The sequence below is a fragment of the Cydia splendana genome, chromosome 9 (genome assembly GCF_910591565.1).
Source record: "Cydia splendana chromosome 9, ilCydSple1.2, whole genome shotgun sequence".
Classification (NCBI taxonomy): domain Eukaryota; kingdom Metazoa; phylum Arthropoda; class Insecta; order Lepidoptera; family Tortricidae; genus Cydia; species Cydia splendana.
The window spans coordinates 8,181,316-8,198,879 of NC_085968.1; the positions used below are offsets into that span (position 1 = coordinate 8,181,316).

The 17,564-nt window shown below is 36.5% G+C and overlaps 1 protein-coding gene across 2 annotated transcripts in view; it reads right to left on the reverse strand.

Moving 5' to 3' along the window:
- Positions 1–1,123: 1,123 nt before the first annotated feature.
- LOC134793541 (protein vein) overlaps positions 1,124–17,564 on the reverse strand; it is an 83,402-nt gene continuing 66,961 nt past the window's right edge. The window contains exons 2-6 of one of the 2 annotated variants that reach the window (XM_063765149.1): positions 12,940–13,108; positions 8,024–8,169; positions 6,417–6,516; positions 6,018–6,076; positions 1,124–2,394 (exon numbers count right to left, since the gene is read on the reverse strand). In XM_063765149.1, coding sequence (XP_063621219.1) covers positions 2,369–2,394; positions 6,018–6,076; positions 6,417–6,516; positions 8,024–8,169; positions 12,940–13,108 — 500 coding nt within the window. In that variant the 3' untranslated portion in view covers positions 1,124–2,368. Of the gene's footprint in view, positions 2,395–3,746; positions 6,077–6,416; positions 6,517–8,023; positions 8,170–12,939; positions 13,109–17,564 lie in introns of those variants that run through there. The other variant, XM_063765148.1, reaches the window with a different exon arrangement.

Sequence of the window (17,564 nt, forward strand, 5' to 3'; positions counted from 1 at the left end):
GGTATCCTCTCGTTTTAGGATATTGAAATCTCTAAAATATATTCCCCTGTAGACCGTTTGAGTGGCGCGCCTCCAGTATGATAAAATCGTAATCAGAGCATTGACTTATTTGAATCAGAGTTATTGATTGTAGAAGAGATAGAAAGTCTCAGACAAAACTGTATTTCTTAGTTTGACAGCTGAAATAGATAGCGCTTTACTGAGCCATATGTTTTGCAACAACAAACGTCAACTTTTGGCAACCAGAGTTACCGTATAATGTACGGAGTTGTGCATCTATGCCAGCTGTTAAATTTGGAGCACGCTTTGTCTTAAGACTTCACTGCACACATATATTTACAACCAATAAATCGTATTGTATAGTGTCGTGTATTTGCAAGTTGTACTTGTTCCTTTTTAGGGTTCCGTACCAAAAAGGTACAAAAGGAACCCTTATAGGGCGACTCTGTCCGTCTGTCCGTCCGTCTGTCACATCGCTAAATATCGCGAGAACTACTATTTACTTCTCTATTCGGTGCAACGCAAGTAGGCACATTCGTTTTGGGTTATTATGTCATTACAAGCGATTTTAAGCTTACGAGTAGGTAAAGCTTATAAGTAATATTACCTCTTGGTCAGCTTGCCTCAAATTACAGGATTACCTAAAGTAAATAAGGGTGGAAAGGTAAACTGATGCCAGGAACACAATGTCGTTATACCCAAATATTCATATTGCATCCCTCTCCTGGCTAACGAATCTCGTCATATAAGGGTATAAAGAACCATGAAGAGACTGGCATAGGGTGGTATTCCACCAATCCAATTTCTTTGTTAAATGTGTATTGCGTCTCCCATTTTGCCTTAATGAGAGAGTGAGACGCACTAACATTGAACAAGGAAATTGGACAGGTGAAATCCATCCATAGGTAAGAAATGAATCATCACCGGGACGTTTATAATTCATTTATTAAGTAACAAACTAAGCTCTTACAAAATAGCAATTAATAGTTACAATAAATAACATCTATTCAGCAAATAATACTGTACAAAATTGTTAATATAACTTAACATTTTATCGGGCTGTACACGGAAATACCAGGCGTCGACAATGCAAGCGGCGGAAATGAAAAAAAAAACATTTATTGGTTTTAAGGTTGTTAAGCCATTTAGAGTTTTCTTTCTACCTATTCGACATTTCATAGCGAAAGTGTTGGACAGCAAAATTAGTTTACACCCTAAACAGCTCAACAATTTGATTGCCAGATCAATATACATATGTATATTGAGTCCAATAACTACATAAATATGTAGTTACTAGTTACATTTCAAAGTTGTTTTATACTTTGATCTCATAGGAAAACAATACTGCCGATTGTAATTTTATAAAGTAGGCGGAAATCGGAATAACTAAACAAATTTTAAATAATTTTAATATGCCTACCTACTATATTATCAGTTTTGGGACAAAGTAACTCCATACATAAATTGGCATTCGTTATCGCAGTAGGTAGGTAAAGATGTACAAAAAGTAGGTGAGATTCTTGTAATACATAATTATGCTTATGCTACTAATAAATAGAAGGTAGCTTCGGAGTACCTATAAATTGGACTCATTAATCAATGCTACCAGTGAAGTGGCATAACAATATTCTTTGCTGGCCTGATGTGTTTTCCCCTGCCTCTAGCCCTGAGCACCTTTTGTATCAGCTGTTGCCATACTTTTTTTCACGCCCATTTCGTGTATTTCTCACCAAATCTTCGAGAAACTGTCTGTAAATGAGACTTGGGAGCTCTCGCGTCCCTCTTGGCAGTTGGCATTCGTTATCGTGGCCATGCGTTTCACGGCCTCCATTTAAAAAAACTTATGTATTCAACTGATTTAAAGCTGAATGTCTCAATTAGGTATTATCAATAACATCCGCATAGTAAATGTAATGAATGTAATATGTATACACTAAATCGCATGGCTACTGCGATTTCTTTCGAAGCATCTTTACCAGATTCGCAATAAATAGAAGGAATGATTTACAATCGTATCGATATCTAATCGGTTTCGTGTCGTGTTAGTTACTGATGCTAGGTATACTATACTGGAGATATTTTGACCATGTCCGATGATCTTGAAGTTTGATGTACGAAGGTCAAAAATCATTAGCAATATTCCTTAAAAAGTTCGCATTTACACGTTATCGTATTTACTCGTGTAACTGCTTTTAATATGTTTACGTCTGTATTAATTACATACATAGTAGATACCTCTACATAAAAGTATTTTATTATGCTTAATTATATTATACAACGCATCAGGATTGTTTACTTAGCAACATTTACGTTTCCAGTATAGTATTCATATCAGTCGTAGTCTCAGTCGTCTCGTGGCGTTTGCCGTTCACCTCCACACAGGCTCGTTCATATCTATAAGGAAATAAAATAAAGGTTTCATTTTCTATTTATGGGCACTGAAAATAATTTAGCAATCGTTAAAAGTTGACATTAAATACGTGTTCATAATTTACATTTTAAGGGCTAGGCCCCATTAGTGCGTTGCGTTGCGTAGCGTTGCAATTTTACATGGGATTATTTCTTTAATGTTTATGATATGCAACATTAAATGCGTTGCTTCGCCACACACCAGTGGGGCCTCTCTCTAAAAGGCTTCTGCGCGTTATGTATATGTATATTACAGTACCTAATGACGAGTATTTTATTGTTAAGTACATACTTAACAATAAAATACTCGTCTAGAAACAACTAGTTTCAGGCTATTCAAATCCAGTAGACGTAATATAATGCGCTTGAGTGTCGGGCTTTTACAATAGGTATTATATTTGTGGCAACACGGTTATCAAATCCAATCATAGCTATGCTACACATCTGGGTCTGCAATCAATTTGATTTGAATTTAATTTAAATTTAATCTTATTATTAGTACCTACCTACGCTGTACGATAATTAACACAAGAGCTCTAATAAGTACAAGCTAAAGCAACTGAAGTTTTTCTATATAACGCATTTGAAATAGACTGTCGTTTAGGTAAAAATACTTCTACCTATCATAATACTCGTTTTGGTATATATTATGCGTTGCATTTGTTTAATAAATGTATTTTGTTGTCTACCTGGATCAAAATGTAGTTAAATTTAAATTATTTTTAGCCTCGTTTTGTAAGTAAGAAGGGAGATGTACGTCACAAGAACATGCGCAAGAGCCTTAACAGTTGTACCTTGTTATCTCACAACAAATAAAAAGATTTTTATTGAGAAGTTTTATATGCAGCCCAGTAATGCATGCTTCATTAGTTCTACATTAAGCTTTGATTAGTAATTGAACTTGAATACTAATACTAGATTAATATAATTATAATAAATGTAACTTGTTCTTTTTTTTCTAAATTGTAGGTATGTCTTAATCATAGAAAATTAATATTACGGATACTATAATTAGTTACGAGCAGTTCAAAACTAATAATATTATCATTAGTTCTGAACTAATAAAGACCACAAGTTACATTGCCATACCTTTACAAAAATGAGTGCGGAGTGTTATAATTAGTGCAAAATAAAATAAAACTTAAATTTAGAATACATACCGTTTATTTTCGAATTGTGTTCTGAGTCTATCCAAGGAAAAAAAAAGTAACAAAAATATTTTTATCCACTGAGCACTTTTATTCACAATCTTTGTTTCGTCGTAAAACAAATTAGTACTCGCAAATAAAAATAAAATTAAGAAGGTAAAGGAAAACTTAAAAGAAAAACAAAATATCGATTCTCTGTTAATTCCAACACTCATTCTTTTATTGTGATTTTGGTTTGCTCATTACATAAACTTAACGGTATAACGCGTCTTAATATTTGTTGTGAGACAATACTTGGGTTAAAGGGGATGTGAAGTCACGAATACCTAATAACTACACTACCAAACACCGTGCTATTACTTTTTTTACGTGTCTTCACTTTACCCTTCGAGCTAATGCCCAAAAATCCTCAATCGCATAAAAATAAATAGTACCTTTTCTACTTTAATTAATTACATATAAATAATAAACTTAAAATTTAATAGAAGTACTTTATACAAAATGAAATATCAAACAATAACAAAACTATGTAAGTTCGGTCCCATATTATAGCGTTGAAATAAATCGTTGAGTAGAAAAAATCGCTATAACCTCAACCATACCATTCGTCATATTAGCCACACTCATAAAATCATACATTATAATAAAATTATGTTATATCTACCTAGCTAGTATTAAAACTGCGCTTTGACTAGGTGGATTATATAGGACCAATAAATTGTTACAGGAATAGTTTCAGACATTATTATTTTAGCTTCATGTGGCTTATTTGCTATGCGACTTTTGACAACAACAAGGGTTCATTTTTCCTTTTGAGGTTTGAAACCGACACACCGAAACACGAAGATAACAGACATATTGCTAAACTACCCTTACCTACCCTTTAAAGTACAGTCATTGGCCCCTATTTTTGTAAGTAAAAGATTAAGGTTGAACGGGAAATGATAATTGAAGAGGGACCGACTGTAATTTTAAAATTCATTTAAAGACGCTTATTATTAATAAAGAGCTGCCTTTGTCTTCTAGAGTTAGACCAAGACAAGTCTGCAACGATTTTGATAGCACACGCAGTGAAAGTGTTATTTTAAACGTCAAACTTCTATGTAATTATGACGTATAAATAACATTTGTACTGCGTATGCTATGAAAATCGTTGCAGACTTGGTCTAACTCTATGTATGTATATTTAAATTATTTTTTATGAACGAATAATATTTATGAAACGTTTAAAAGGATTCAATATTCGCATAGCAAATAAGTTAGTGTTACTAACTGTTCATGAGTTTTATTAATTAAGTAAAAAACCCTTAACCTATTAGATATGTATGTACATAATTTGAAAGTCCCTGACAGTTACGGACTACCAAACCTTATTGTAAATAGTAAATTCCAAAAAATACAAATAGGAATTAATACATGTAAAATATTTACAACTTCAATGAATAAAGATTTCTTTTTAAAGATTATCGGTTCCTTGTATGTATAGAAAACAAATAAAACCGAATACCTATTTTATTTCAAATAAATTTGCATAGCTCAATCAAAACATTACATATCTGAGTAATATGTTTGTAAAATCTTAAGTTTACAATCTCACTGGGCCAGCCATGTACATATTATGTTTAAAAAAATATAGCTACTTGTAAACAACAAAAAACACAGCTAAATGCAAAAACGGGGCAATCATCGCCCTGTTGTTGGAACATCATGTTTTCTCCTCAATAATGTGAGAAACAAGAGTTTGCCGAGTAATTTCAGCAGGTAGACGCTAAAAATAGATGTTTACGATATAAATAGCCTTGCAAACAGCTGGCCCCTTATACTTACACCATAAAATTTATGTATTATTTTATATTTTTAGCTATTCGTTTTTATTTAGCTACTTCGAAATTCACAAATAAATCACTTCAGTCATCGTAATAAATCGCACACAGACTCTGATAATCATCTGTTTTTTATTTCGAAATTTGTAAATGTATCTACAAAAAGTGAATTTTTGAAATTGAGTGACAAATACCAGCGCCTATTCTATAAAAAAAAACTTAAGATAGTCAAGATAACTAATTTACAGTCCAACATTCGAATGCGGCGAATGTAACATCGCGAGCAAATATAATAAAAATTGGAACGAGGTGGGTTATGCCACAAAATAAATAAGTACAAAAGCTCCGCTCATACCACAACATGTTTATAAGTAGCTAAATCTTGTAGTTCTGTTCTCACGGGCAAGACTTCTCAACCGACCTCAAGCTTTTCAAACCTTCAGCGGAATCACAATCGCATCGCATGTAAGACTATGTAGCGGAAAGTTTTATACTTATGGATACTTTAAACTCACGGATTTTAGCTTTCCTACTAGCTAAATTCCGTAGGTCATAGTCATTGCGGAGTTGTGTAGTAACAGCTAACAGTAGTAGGACGTGGAGAGGCCCAGTTTGCACGTATAGGAATGATACATACTACTGCTATTTGTTATATCCTTGTTTTCGCAGCGCTGGCCGTTGAAACCTTCAGGGCATCTGGAATGAGGAGAACATATTCATTATCCAACTGATGAGGAGAACATATTCATTATTCAACTGTGAATTTGATAAGGTAAGGTGGGGTAAGGTAAGACTAACATAGTTTACTTTGCTCGGGGCAAGACAAACAGTATGAAGATTCCACACATACAAGTGATAGTCTTAACCTGGTGATAGTCTTGCCCCACCTTACCTTAGTTACTTTAATATTATCCTTAAAGATATAACACTTTAATTATATCGCGGTAGACCCGTTTGTGCAATTAAATATGTAAGTATCCTTAAAGATGTTAGCCGATCCCTTTTAGTGTCATAATGAAAATGCTTGTATACTCACTTGCAAGCTTGTTCTTGTACAAGCTGAAAGTATAGGCAAGTGCCTCCGTTGAGGCAGTACGAAGACGGGTCAGGCATTGGACATGGGGCTCCCAATGTCGCTGTTGACAAAATAAATTTTGATTTGTAAAATAGATTGATCCATTGTTTACTAAAGTGCGATATTGAGCTTCAGTGGATACTACAGTACTTACTGTGTTTTTTATGTAGAAGTTACATGAGTTGACTTGTAATCAACAAATAGTGATATCTACGACGGCAATGTCTTAATTCTATAAGTCTATGACACAACTAAATCTCCATAAACTTAGTTGAAGTCGGTTTCCATTTTGTTAATCTCTCGATTTAAACCAGAAGCTTTCCAAAAGTGTTTGGCTTCGCTAACGAATAAAAACGTAAAATGTGGACAATTTCTATAGCGCCCCGATTGCTTGCCCTAAAAACCCGCCGTGTTCAGTATTTGGCGCAAGGATTATGAAAACTAGGTGAATCCGATACATCGAACATCTGTTTCATGACTAATTGAAATACGAAGTATCTTTTATAACTTGAGGGCTTTCAGAGTACTGGTGCGATTATTTATCGAGTGCAAGCATCAACTCCAAAGCGGTAATATTTTTACGATGGTATTCTCATTTCCATCGAAGCTCATTATTCAATAACTGATCATTCCATTGGCCTTCATAATGGCATTGTATGCATGTACACATTCGCGGAACAGCGAGCTCCGCGGTAGCACGGGGTGAACAATAACAATGTGGGGACCTAGATAGCTTCTCTTTAAAAGGCATAAACGGTATATGATGCTTCCTTAAATAAACGCTAGGCTATGGCATCATTGCATACTACAAGTAATCGATGAGCGGTAATTTGCAAAAGGACTTATGCACGGTCCCTGTTCCAAACACTCTCTTGCCTTTTTGAGCTTAGCAGTATGATGTTGTAGATAATTGTAGGTATAATTATAATAACAAGTCGTAATCTAATTTGGTGTATAGATGAGGTTACGCGTAGGATTTAGAATCTCGTGATATATACCTAAAATAAGTAGGTATTTACTACCTTAAATAGTATTTGTAATGAATATAACTTCATTAAATTGTAACTATAGGTTAAGTTACAACAGTCTTATTGATAAATAATAAAGTTAATAAACAAGACTTAAAAAGCCCTGATAATGACCAAAAACTTTTCTTAATTAATAACAAACACCTACTCAGATTTGACTTTGATATTTAGTCGCTCAATTAAAATTAAAAGGGTTTTGTCCCCGTCGGGCATAGATTGGAATAGGTGCATTCGCATTCATATTAATAATTCCTACCTGTCCTCGCCTCATGTATGGCGGCGGTCGCGTGGGGCGGCGACAAATGGGAATATACCGTAAAGACCAGCATACAGTCATCAACGGACGGACGGCCGGAGAGTGAAGGCTTAAGGAGCCCACTAATTACCAGTCCGTCGGACGATATCGGCCTGTCAGTTAAAAGCAAAATTTGACAGCTCTGAACAATTGACAGGCTGATATCGTCCAGCGAACTGGTAATCTTTGGGCCCCTTTAGTAATTTATACATTCTACAATAATAAATTCCAATAAAGTTACTCACTTGTGTCTGGCGTCGCCGTGACTGGCAGCATGACGCTGACGTTGGCCGCGGCCACGGCCGGCGGCCCCACGGCACCCTGGGCTCTGCACTCGTAGGTGGCCGTGTCCTCGCGCCGAGCGTGCCTTATTACTAGCACTGAGCGCCTCCTGAAACGTACAGCACATTGTTAAGACTATCTAACAGAGAGGCTAGCTCACCGACTCATCCTGACAGAAGACGTCTTAAGTTCAACACACCACAGTGGATCGAAAATTAGCTCTCTCCATAGATGTTTTGGACTAATTAACCATACTTATCATAACGTTAGTGCCTTTATTTGCCAAAACGCAGTATGCATTTACTTTGGGCGGTATCTACGTCTTCTTTTAGTTGTACGTTAACGATTTCTTTATTTAAATTTCAAATATTACTGCCCGTAATGCCTGGAACTCAAACAATACACGAAATGGTCAAAAAACGTTTTTGTGACATAGCTTCTAGATGTAAGTCTGTAAGAGTGCCTGCTAACAGCCTGATTCAAATACCATATACAGTGTGGAAAGATATGTCGGGCCCCGGAGGGAAACTACCTTAAATCCTTAAGTTGGCTCATTTTACTTAAAGGAGACATTCCTTTATTTCTTCTATAATCTTTGAATGCAGTTTTATTTCTATTTAAAAATAAAGGAATGTCTCCTTAAAGTAAAATGAGCCAACTTAAGGATTTAAGGTAGTTTCCCTCCGGGGCCCGACATATCTTTCCACACTGTATATGATATTTGAATCAGGCTGTTAGCAGGCACTCTTACAGACTTACATCTAAAAGCTATGTCACAAAAACGTTTTTTGACCATTTCGTGTATTGTTTGAGTTCCAGGCATTACGGGCAGTAATATTTGAAATTTAAATAAAAAAATCGTTAACGTACAACTAAAAGAAGACGTAGATACCGCCCGATAAATATTCCAAAGATATTGTGATTATGATTAGAATGACAAGACTATTAAGTAGGTAGGTATTAATTTTCAATTTTAAGTTGTATTTTAGGTATAAATGCATATACGTACCTACATATAATATACTAATTACATGGGTTAGTAATTAGTTAAGTACAAAACGTTGGCTTCTAGCAGTAGGTAGATATATTTGAAATAACGCGTTAAATTGCGGAAAGATTTATAAGTAGAGTTAATGTAAGTTAAAAGTTCAGTCAGCTTTCATAAGTACCTAAAAAACTGCACATGCTACAACGTAAGCAAACACTCAGTACTCAGTGTTATTACTTCCAGTCCGCGCACGCGAAACAGATTCATAGTAACAACTAGGCGTCGGACTAAACAGTGTTAACTGCAGCTAAACGGGTCAGGCACTAATTTCGTAAACTTTACGGCTGGTCCGTTACTGAGCTCAAAATTCAAGACATTTAGGTTTCCTAATTACTGTGTTTTAATTACCCACCGTTTATCAAAAAGGAACAAACAAAACTCCTTGCCAAAATTTTCACGCAGCATTTATTCAAAGATCAGTAATCGAGCACTGAGTAGGTCGATAAAGAGCATAATTATTGTTATAATCGGGGTTGTTCCCCTGGACTTGTCATTGCTTACTAACTGTTGGGTTGTTTGCTTGTTTGCCAACATCTTGCATTAAAACTACGATCTTGGTAATAAATACTACTTTAGAGGCAAACGAGGTTGATAGAGGACAAGTTATGTACTTGATATCGGTACCTATATACATAAATGTATCTGTATATATCCGTATATATGTCGCAGTCGGATCGTATAATCCGCCGTATTACATTACGGCTAGCCGTTTTCAAAAACAGGGGCGTTTTGAAATGCGGCGGTTTAACGATTAGCCGGATTGAATGCGGCTGAATGAGAATCCGCCGGAATGTATTCAGCGCCATACGTTCTTCAACACGGCTAGCCGTAATGTAATACAGCGAGTCATTAGTCGCCGCTTTGACAGTTTATAGTTCCCATTTTTAACACCCGTGGCGCTGCCTGACAAACGCTGGGGTGTCCATCAAATCTGGAGTTCGTCGGACTGTTTCTTTTCAAAAAACAGTTCCATAGCAACTTAACTAGACGGAGCCCCGCTTCGCGGGGCTCCTATTTCTGAGCGGTTTGCCCTTCGGGCATCTGAAGCTACCTAACGAACCTAACCTACCTACCTATTGATTAGTGAGACGTCCGTGAAAACATTACACTTTGGGGAAAAAAGCGTAGGTAGGTAAGTAGGTTAGGTTCGTTAGGTAGCTTCAGATGCCCGAAGGGCAAACCGCCCAGCAATAGGAGCCCCGGTTGCGGGGCTCCGTCTATTTAAGTTGTGAAGGAACTGTTTTGGAAAAGAAACACATGTAGTGCGGTGGGACCATGGTAAAAATAAATTAAATTGCAAACATTGTCAAACTCCGGTTACGTAGGCGACCGAAAGAACTGGTCACTCTACAATCTAAAATAGTAGTACGATGCGGCTAAACGTAGGCCGCCTTATTGAAGAACGTATCGCAATGACAATCCGGCTAATCGTCGAGCCGCCGCATTTCAAAACGCCCCTGTTTTTGAAAACGGCTAGCCGTAATGTAATACGGCGGATTATACGATCTGACTACGACATATATATAATAATAAAAGTACATGATATTAAAACTCTCCAATCCAAAGGGCCTCTACGTTTTGGATCTATATCCTCACGCAAGCCTATCAAAAGACCGGGATTTATAGGCCCGTGAAATCCAAAAAGTACATACTATACTACGACCGTTAACGTTTGGCCAACTGCAAAAATACAAACACGATTAAACGACCCGTGAAATTGTTTCTCGTGTCACTAATAATTGCTTGTTATAACCATATCTTACCAGTATAACGAGTCACCTTTAATAATTCTATTCTGTAAGCGTTAAGGGTTATTTTCGCGTAATTGTCCGATGGATGCACTTTAGGTCGTTGACAGCCTGCAGTTGTGATTAGCGAGATCTTTGCAGTCGCAATGAGCATGCCTGATGGGTGCTCCATATGATTGCAAGAGTCATTCTACAACAACGTGTCTTTGTTTGTGATTGTTCGGGCGTTGTCGTAGATCAAGATCAACATACTTGAATCTATACATTGTAAATACAGATGTCAATCACAATGAAAAAATTAATGATGATCAACTCTGGCCAACGTGGGACTCGAACCCACATCCTTGGATTGCCCACATTAAAAAAGGAAAAAATATATTAACATGCTTGAAGTCTAACCAGTAGAATTTTAGGGGTTTACAATTTATTTATGGGGCTTAATGAATACATTATCTACTTTGATTTTGATTTTGTAACTTTAGTAGAAAGAGCCGTAAATGTTAAGTAAATTAACAATATAATACCTAATTATTCAGTGAGTCACATTTGTATGTGATCGGGGCTCGTGCCCCGATGCATATGTTAGTCTGGTCAGAGCAATTTCTGAGGTTCTCCCGTTTCTACAAAAATGTTTTAGATAAAAATCAGCAATGTTTAAAACTAATACTGATTTTGCTTTCTTTTATATTAAAATTAAATACAAGAAATAGCAATTGACGAAGAGACAAAAAATATTTTCTTTTTTTAATTATTCGGGTAGGTACGTATTTAACATATCACAAAATGTTATAACGTTAGCGGCTAGGTAAATACATATGATAATAGTTATAAGTACATATAAATAAGTAGTTACGCAAGTCTAGGTCATTAAGGTAGGTATATGTATATGGTAGTTGCAAGTTGCAACTAAAAACTTCGTAGTTCAACTAAACGAAAGTTTCTAAGATCAGCTGAACGTTGTTCAGTGATATTCGTATTATTGTCATTATTTATTTTTGTCTTAAAAATCCCTAACATAACCATCTAGGTTAGGTATACCATCACAGCGTAGGTAATTACATGAAGGTCAGAGAATTGGCACCGTCCCTAATGAATCGGGTGAGCTGGTGATAACTTACAATTAGTTTGTCGCTTTGCACCAAAAGACGTTTGCGGTCAATTGAGTGAAAACAATTTAATTGCAGCACTCGTCTGGCGTGAAAGATTGCCAGTCAGCTAAATAATTATACCTACAGCTTTATTCAGAATTACCTATCGAGCAACCCTTTACAAAATGTACGATGCCTTTAAATTTTATAAGGTTCACTTGCTGCAGCTAACTTCCCGATTTTGCTTTGTTTGGTGTCTTTTAATGTGCATTAACCCTTTGACCGCCGAAGAAGTCAACTTTACTGACGCGCGAGGCTACTGCCCTTCTGCATTGCAACCAGTACGGTTACCATCAGTTTGTCACTGACATAAACGCCGTCGAGAACGTAATTTACTTTCTATACATCTCGCTCGCACTCGCATATTAGTGCAAACGGGATGTATAGAAAGTAAATTACGTTCTCGACGGCGTTTATGTCAGTGACAAACTGATGGTAACCGTAATGGTTGCGCCGCACACGATAGGCGTTGCCTTCAATGGGTTAAGAAACCGACAGGCTAGATCACATAGAAAATACGCTTACAAATTTAGGCTGTTTGCTTATTAACAAACGCCACTTTATTTTTCCCAGTTGCACTGTTTGTTTTGTTTTATAAATTTCTTTATTTAGTATAAATTTTACAAAAATATTTACTCATCTAGTGTACATTATAATCCTAGACAGTAAAATCTGATAAATAGGATACTTTAAAATAAACGCTCACTATAAACTTTAAAAATAAGCCAAGGCCTATAAGTAAGTCTTTACTTTTTTTATTACACTGATGAATCCTTAGTATTACGATATATATATGTAAACACAACATAACTAATTGACTATGCTTGTTTTGGAGAACTCGCATTTATTACATGTAAGTGCACTGTGTTCGTCGCTAGAGTGAACTCTTGAAGCTTTTATGGTCAATACAAAATAGTTATGATAGTTTAACTTACCTAAAGTTCTGCACCCGGAATCTCCTGAGCGCGATATCGGCGACGGGCCGGCCGTCTTTATACCATGTGATGCGTGGCGGCGGGCGTGCGCTCGCGCTACACTCGAGCCGCACACGGCTCCCGCGTGTCGTGCGCACCGATTGCATTGGTTCCACTCTTGCTGGACTACCTGCCGAATTAAAGTACATTGAGACGTTTGCGACTAGCTATGAGCGAAGGACGTGAAAGTATAAGTGATTACAGCTAAAGGCTTAGAACGCACTGCGATTATTTTCTCGCGGTTACAGTCTAATGTCTTTTCAGTCTTGCAAGTGCGTGCGCTTATGAAGCATGCCGTACGTTACACTTATTGCGGTTCCTTCTGAAACCGCAAGAAATTAATCGCAGTGCTTTCTAAGCCTAAGATTTGATGAGAAAACTTCCATGAATTTTCATGACAATTGACATAAACTGTCATGGCTGTTGAAATTTTGGAAACCACTGGTATTGGTTTTCTTGCTTTCCACCTACATAACGCACCTAGTTTGAAGTCCCTTATATAAACTAAAACCACGTAGGGCAACAAAAACGCTGAAATTAGTTTTCGATGTAGTCTAAAAATTTAATTCCAGTACTTTAAATACCATACAAACTTTAATCTTTTGAACGCCACAGACGACAATTGACGTCAACGCAAAATCGTGACAACGACGCCAAAGACGGCATTTGACGTCGATCGTTTTTTGATTAAAATCTACTGAAAAACATCCCACTTTTAGGTTGGCATTATTTATTCAGTGGCACGGCAAATGGATTAAACGGCGCGTTTGGCGTTTAAAAGGTTAAACCTCCCTAAAACCTGTTAAGAGTTGAATTTTGTACAATCACATCGTATTTATTTTTTAACCTGCATATTTATTAACCTGTGTATATTTTCTAGCTGCAGTATTTCGGTTGTGTGTTTTGATGAGTGTGTCAGTCAAAGATCAAACTTTATTACCAAAATAACAGTATTTTCATGTTTCGTAATCATTTAGGTCTGTGGCATAATTCACTTGAAATAAGCTTGTTACCAGAATCACGCGTTTCACCTCAAGCACTCAGAGCCTCTACCATCAGTTTTAACATTGACATAACGCTCACGTCTACGTAATTTACTTTCTGTACATCTCGCTTGCACTATTGCTCGCATATGCGAGTACGAGCGAGATGCATAGAAAGTAAGTTACGTAAACGTGAGCGTTATGTCAATGTCAAAACTGGTGGTAGCCGTACAGTTCTCTCAAAAACTCGTCGCCTCCAAAATGTCCGTGTTAAATATAGACCGCTGTCATTAGGCCGATGGCCTTATTATTTCGTCTGACGAGTTACATATGTAACATCGGAAATAACCTGTATTATCTAAGGGAGTCGTAGCATGATGATTTGCCGCCGGTTTCAGAACATCCGTCCCTGTCACAACAAGCCTGAATGAAAAGGAAGAACTATCTTAAACTGGTAAAATAACATCGTGCTATGGCGCCAAATGCCGTTTGGATAAAAAAAATTGGCTTGCTTTCAGGAAAAGTTAATGTAGATCATTTACTATCTCTTTAGGATATGTCATACTAATGTCTGGGAAATGGATTGGGTGTGGCTTTTTGAAATATTTTGAGATTCTGGCCATATTGAATACGATTACTATGAGAAGACTTGACTTTTAGGATGTTGGCAATGATCAGATTGAGTGTCTGGTATCTTCTTCTTCTTCTCAGACCTTATCCCATTTACTTGGGGTCGGCCTTCCCTGTCCTCTTCTTCCATTCATTCATTCAGTGTCTGGTATATTGAATGCAATATAAGTTGTTTATGTGTAAATTATCTAATTAGAATATAGTATTTAATTATAAAGTACCTATCAAAGGAGTTTAATTTCATTAGGTAAATATGCACATACCCAAACAGTCTTCAAAAGTAGCTTATTAAGAGTTTCAGATCTCAGGGAGATTGGCTTTCGCTATTGAATCTGGAGGCGAGCCGTCAAACGTGTCATAAAGGGAGACTTCCAATGATGACCACGACCGCTCTGTCAAGAGTGTCCCGATCAAGAAGATTGAATCTGAAAGATGCATTGGAAAACAAGCCCATTGAAATTTCAATTTTTGTGACGACCGGCAACTTTAGAGAACGATTGTTTGTTTGATTCTTTCGAAAACCGGGGAGTTCTACGGATACGAGTGTTGTGTTAAGTCGGCCAAGGCAAATTGTGAAAAATATATTTTGAACAGAATTGTAGTCACTCGGTTATTGCTATTATGATTTAAAATGTGAGATTTAGTGGGCTGTTTTGTAGAATCTTATCTAGAGATATAAGACAGATATAAAGTGTGTTAGGGTTATTCCGAAAGGTTTTTGGGTGAGATAAGAGTAAAATAAGACTTGAAAGTCACAAATTTTTTAAACTGAAATAAGACATCGAGTCCTCTATCGTCACCGAAAAAGCTAAGCAAAGATAATGTTCAGTTAGTTTGAAACCTTTTTTTTTGAGTAAAGGACTCTATAAGGGTTCCTAGTTAGCTACGGAACCCTAAAAATTGAACATAGTCTATTAGTGTGAAAATTACTACATTTTCATAAGAACCTACAGTTATTCAGGTTCTTGACCCTTGGCATTTAAGGCACAATCTAGCATCCCATCCAAGATTTTTCCCATTCATAACGCCCACTTTATGAATGACGAACAAAATTCACGGAAAGCCTGGCCGGTAAGAATTTTATGATGAGACTCATTAGGTTCCGACAATGGAGATGTCGTCGACATCGTACTTATATAATATTTGCTAACGTTTTACGTCAATAGTTCTGTGTGGATGGGTTCCTACAGTTGTTACGTTCATTCTTGCTAGCTAGATAGTCATCAATCAACGGACGTTCTGAAAACCCCAATAAGGTCGTTATACTATGACTCGTCGTTATACTAGTGCGTGGGCCTACGAATTGGCGTCAACTTCGACTAGACGTTCATTCATGAAAATAAATAGACATTTTAATAGATACCACAGGAAATACTTACATTTAAATGAAATTGAAAAAAAAAACTTTCTTTGCACCAATAATGGAGTTGTGAGAAACATAACCCTTCTCGGATCGGGATTAGTAGTTGCTGCTTAATTTTACGGTAACTACAAAAACTAACAATGTTTTTTTCTCAACAATAACATTTGCTACTATTCTACCTGTACAATTTATTTCGCGGACTGGCAGTAAAACTAAAACGTATTAATAAGGCAACTTTGTACTATCAACCACCTGGTTTACCAACGAATAAGGTAGCAGACCAGAAAATAACACTGCAGGTTGTTACAGGTGTCATCAAGTACCTTGCTAGGTTCCGTCGAATTGTTGTCAATTGTTATGTTGAATTTATAAAGTTATCCCACTTCTGAAGCCACGTGAAAAATTACCTGTCCTCGCCGTACTTCGCCATGCTAATCAATGTATTCGTCAGGCTATTATAAATAGTCGTCAGGTCGCATCCTCGACGGAAGCCGAATGGGAGCACCTCAGGTGAACCGCTGGCGACTCGCCAACTGACTCAGACTGACTGACTGACGACACGGGAACGACACGATTGGTTGAACGACATGTTCTTAAATGTTCATTTATATGTTGCAGACTTTTATGTGTTCATTTACGTTTGTGATAGCGATTTATAATAGGCTATACAATCTATAAAATATTGGCTAATATCATTATCTGACACTTCACATTTGTAGGAGTTGAATTGTTTTAGCGGCCGTCTCGTTACCCGATCGCACTACTAAAAGTACTTAAGGTTATAATTTGCACCTGGCTCGTAATATGAGTTTCCGTGAAAAATTAAGAGTATAGTCGGCGATAAGGGATATTTGAACCACTTACATGATTTTATCTACACACATATCATAAACCCTCTCCAGAAGCAACAAACCTGTAAGTACCTAAGCATGCATCTATCCTAACTCTGCACCGTGCTTGATAATTGACCAATCATTAAACTAGTTTTTTGGAAGGGATAAAAATAACATACACTTAAGGGTACTTAATTGTCTTCACGAGTGTCTATATTAATTACTTCTCGCTGGTAGGATTTAATCTTACAACTAACAATATACACTTTAAAAACAAACAACTCCTCCGTTTCACTCGCAATGTCTGTGAGAAACATGTCCATTTCAAATACTATTCCACCATATTGGAAAATAAACTATACGTAAACCACCCTTACTATTATAATTAAAATGTTGTTATACCTATTGAAATGAGTTCTGGCGAGTACTAAATTTTTTATGACCTACCTGCATACGACCACCAACGTTCTAAATGAAGACCTGAGTCAGGGTTGCCACAAGTGCCGTTATTAAACACTTCTACTAATTGTTGTTCTTGTTATAACTTTACATAGCAATAATAATTAATACATTAACATAAAACTCGTAAAAATATTACTTATTTGGTGTGCTATATAAAAGAGGATTTTTAACACTGTGAGTTAGTTTTTTTTGTAATAATCTCCATATTTTTTTTATCTCGTTCAATATTTTCTTGTGTGCACAGTGCTTAATGCCAATTATGCCCTTAAGCGGATTGACATGGATTTTGAAATGCCTGTTTCAATTCTGTTACAG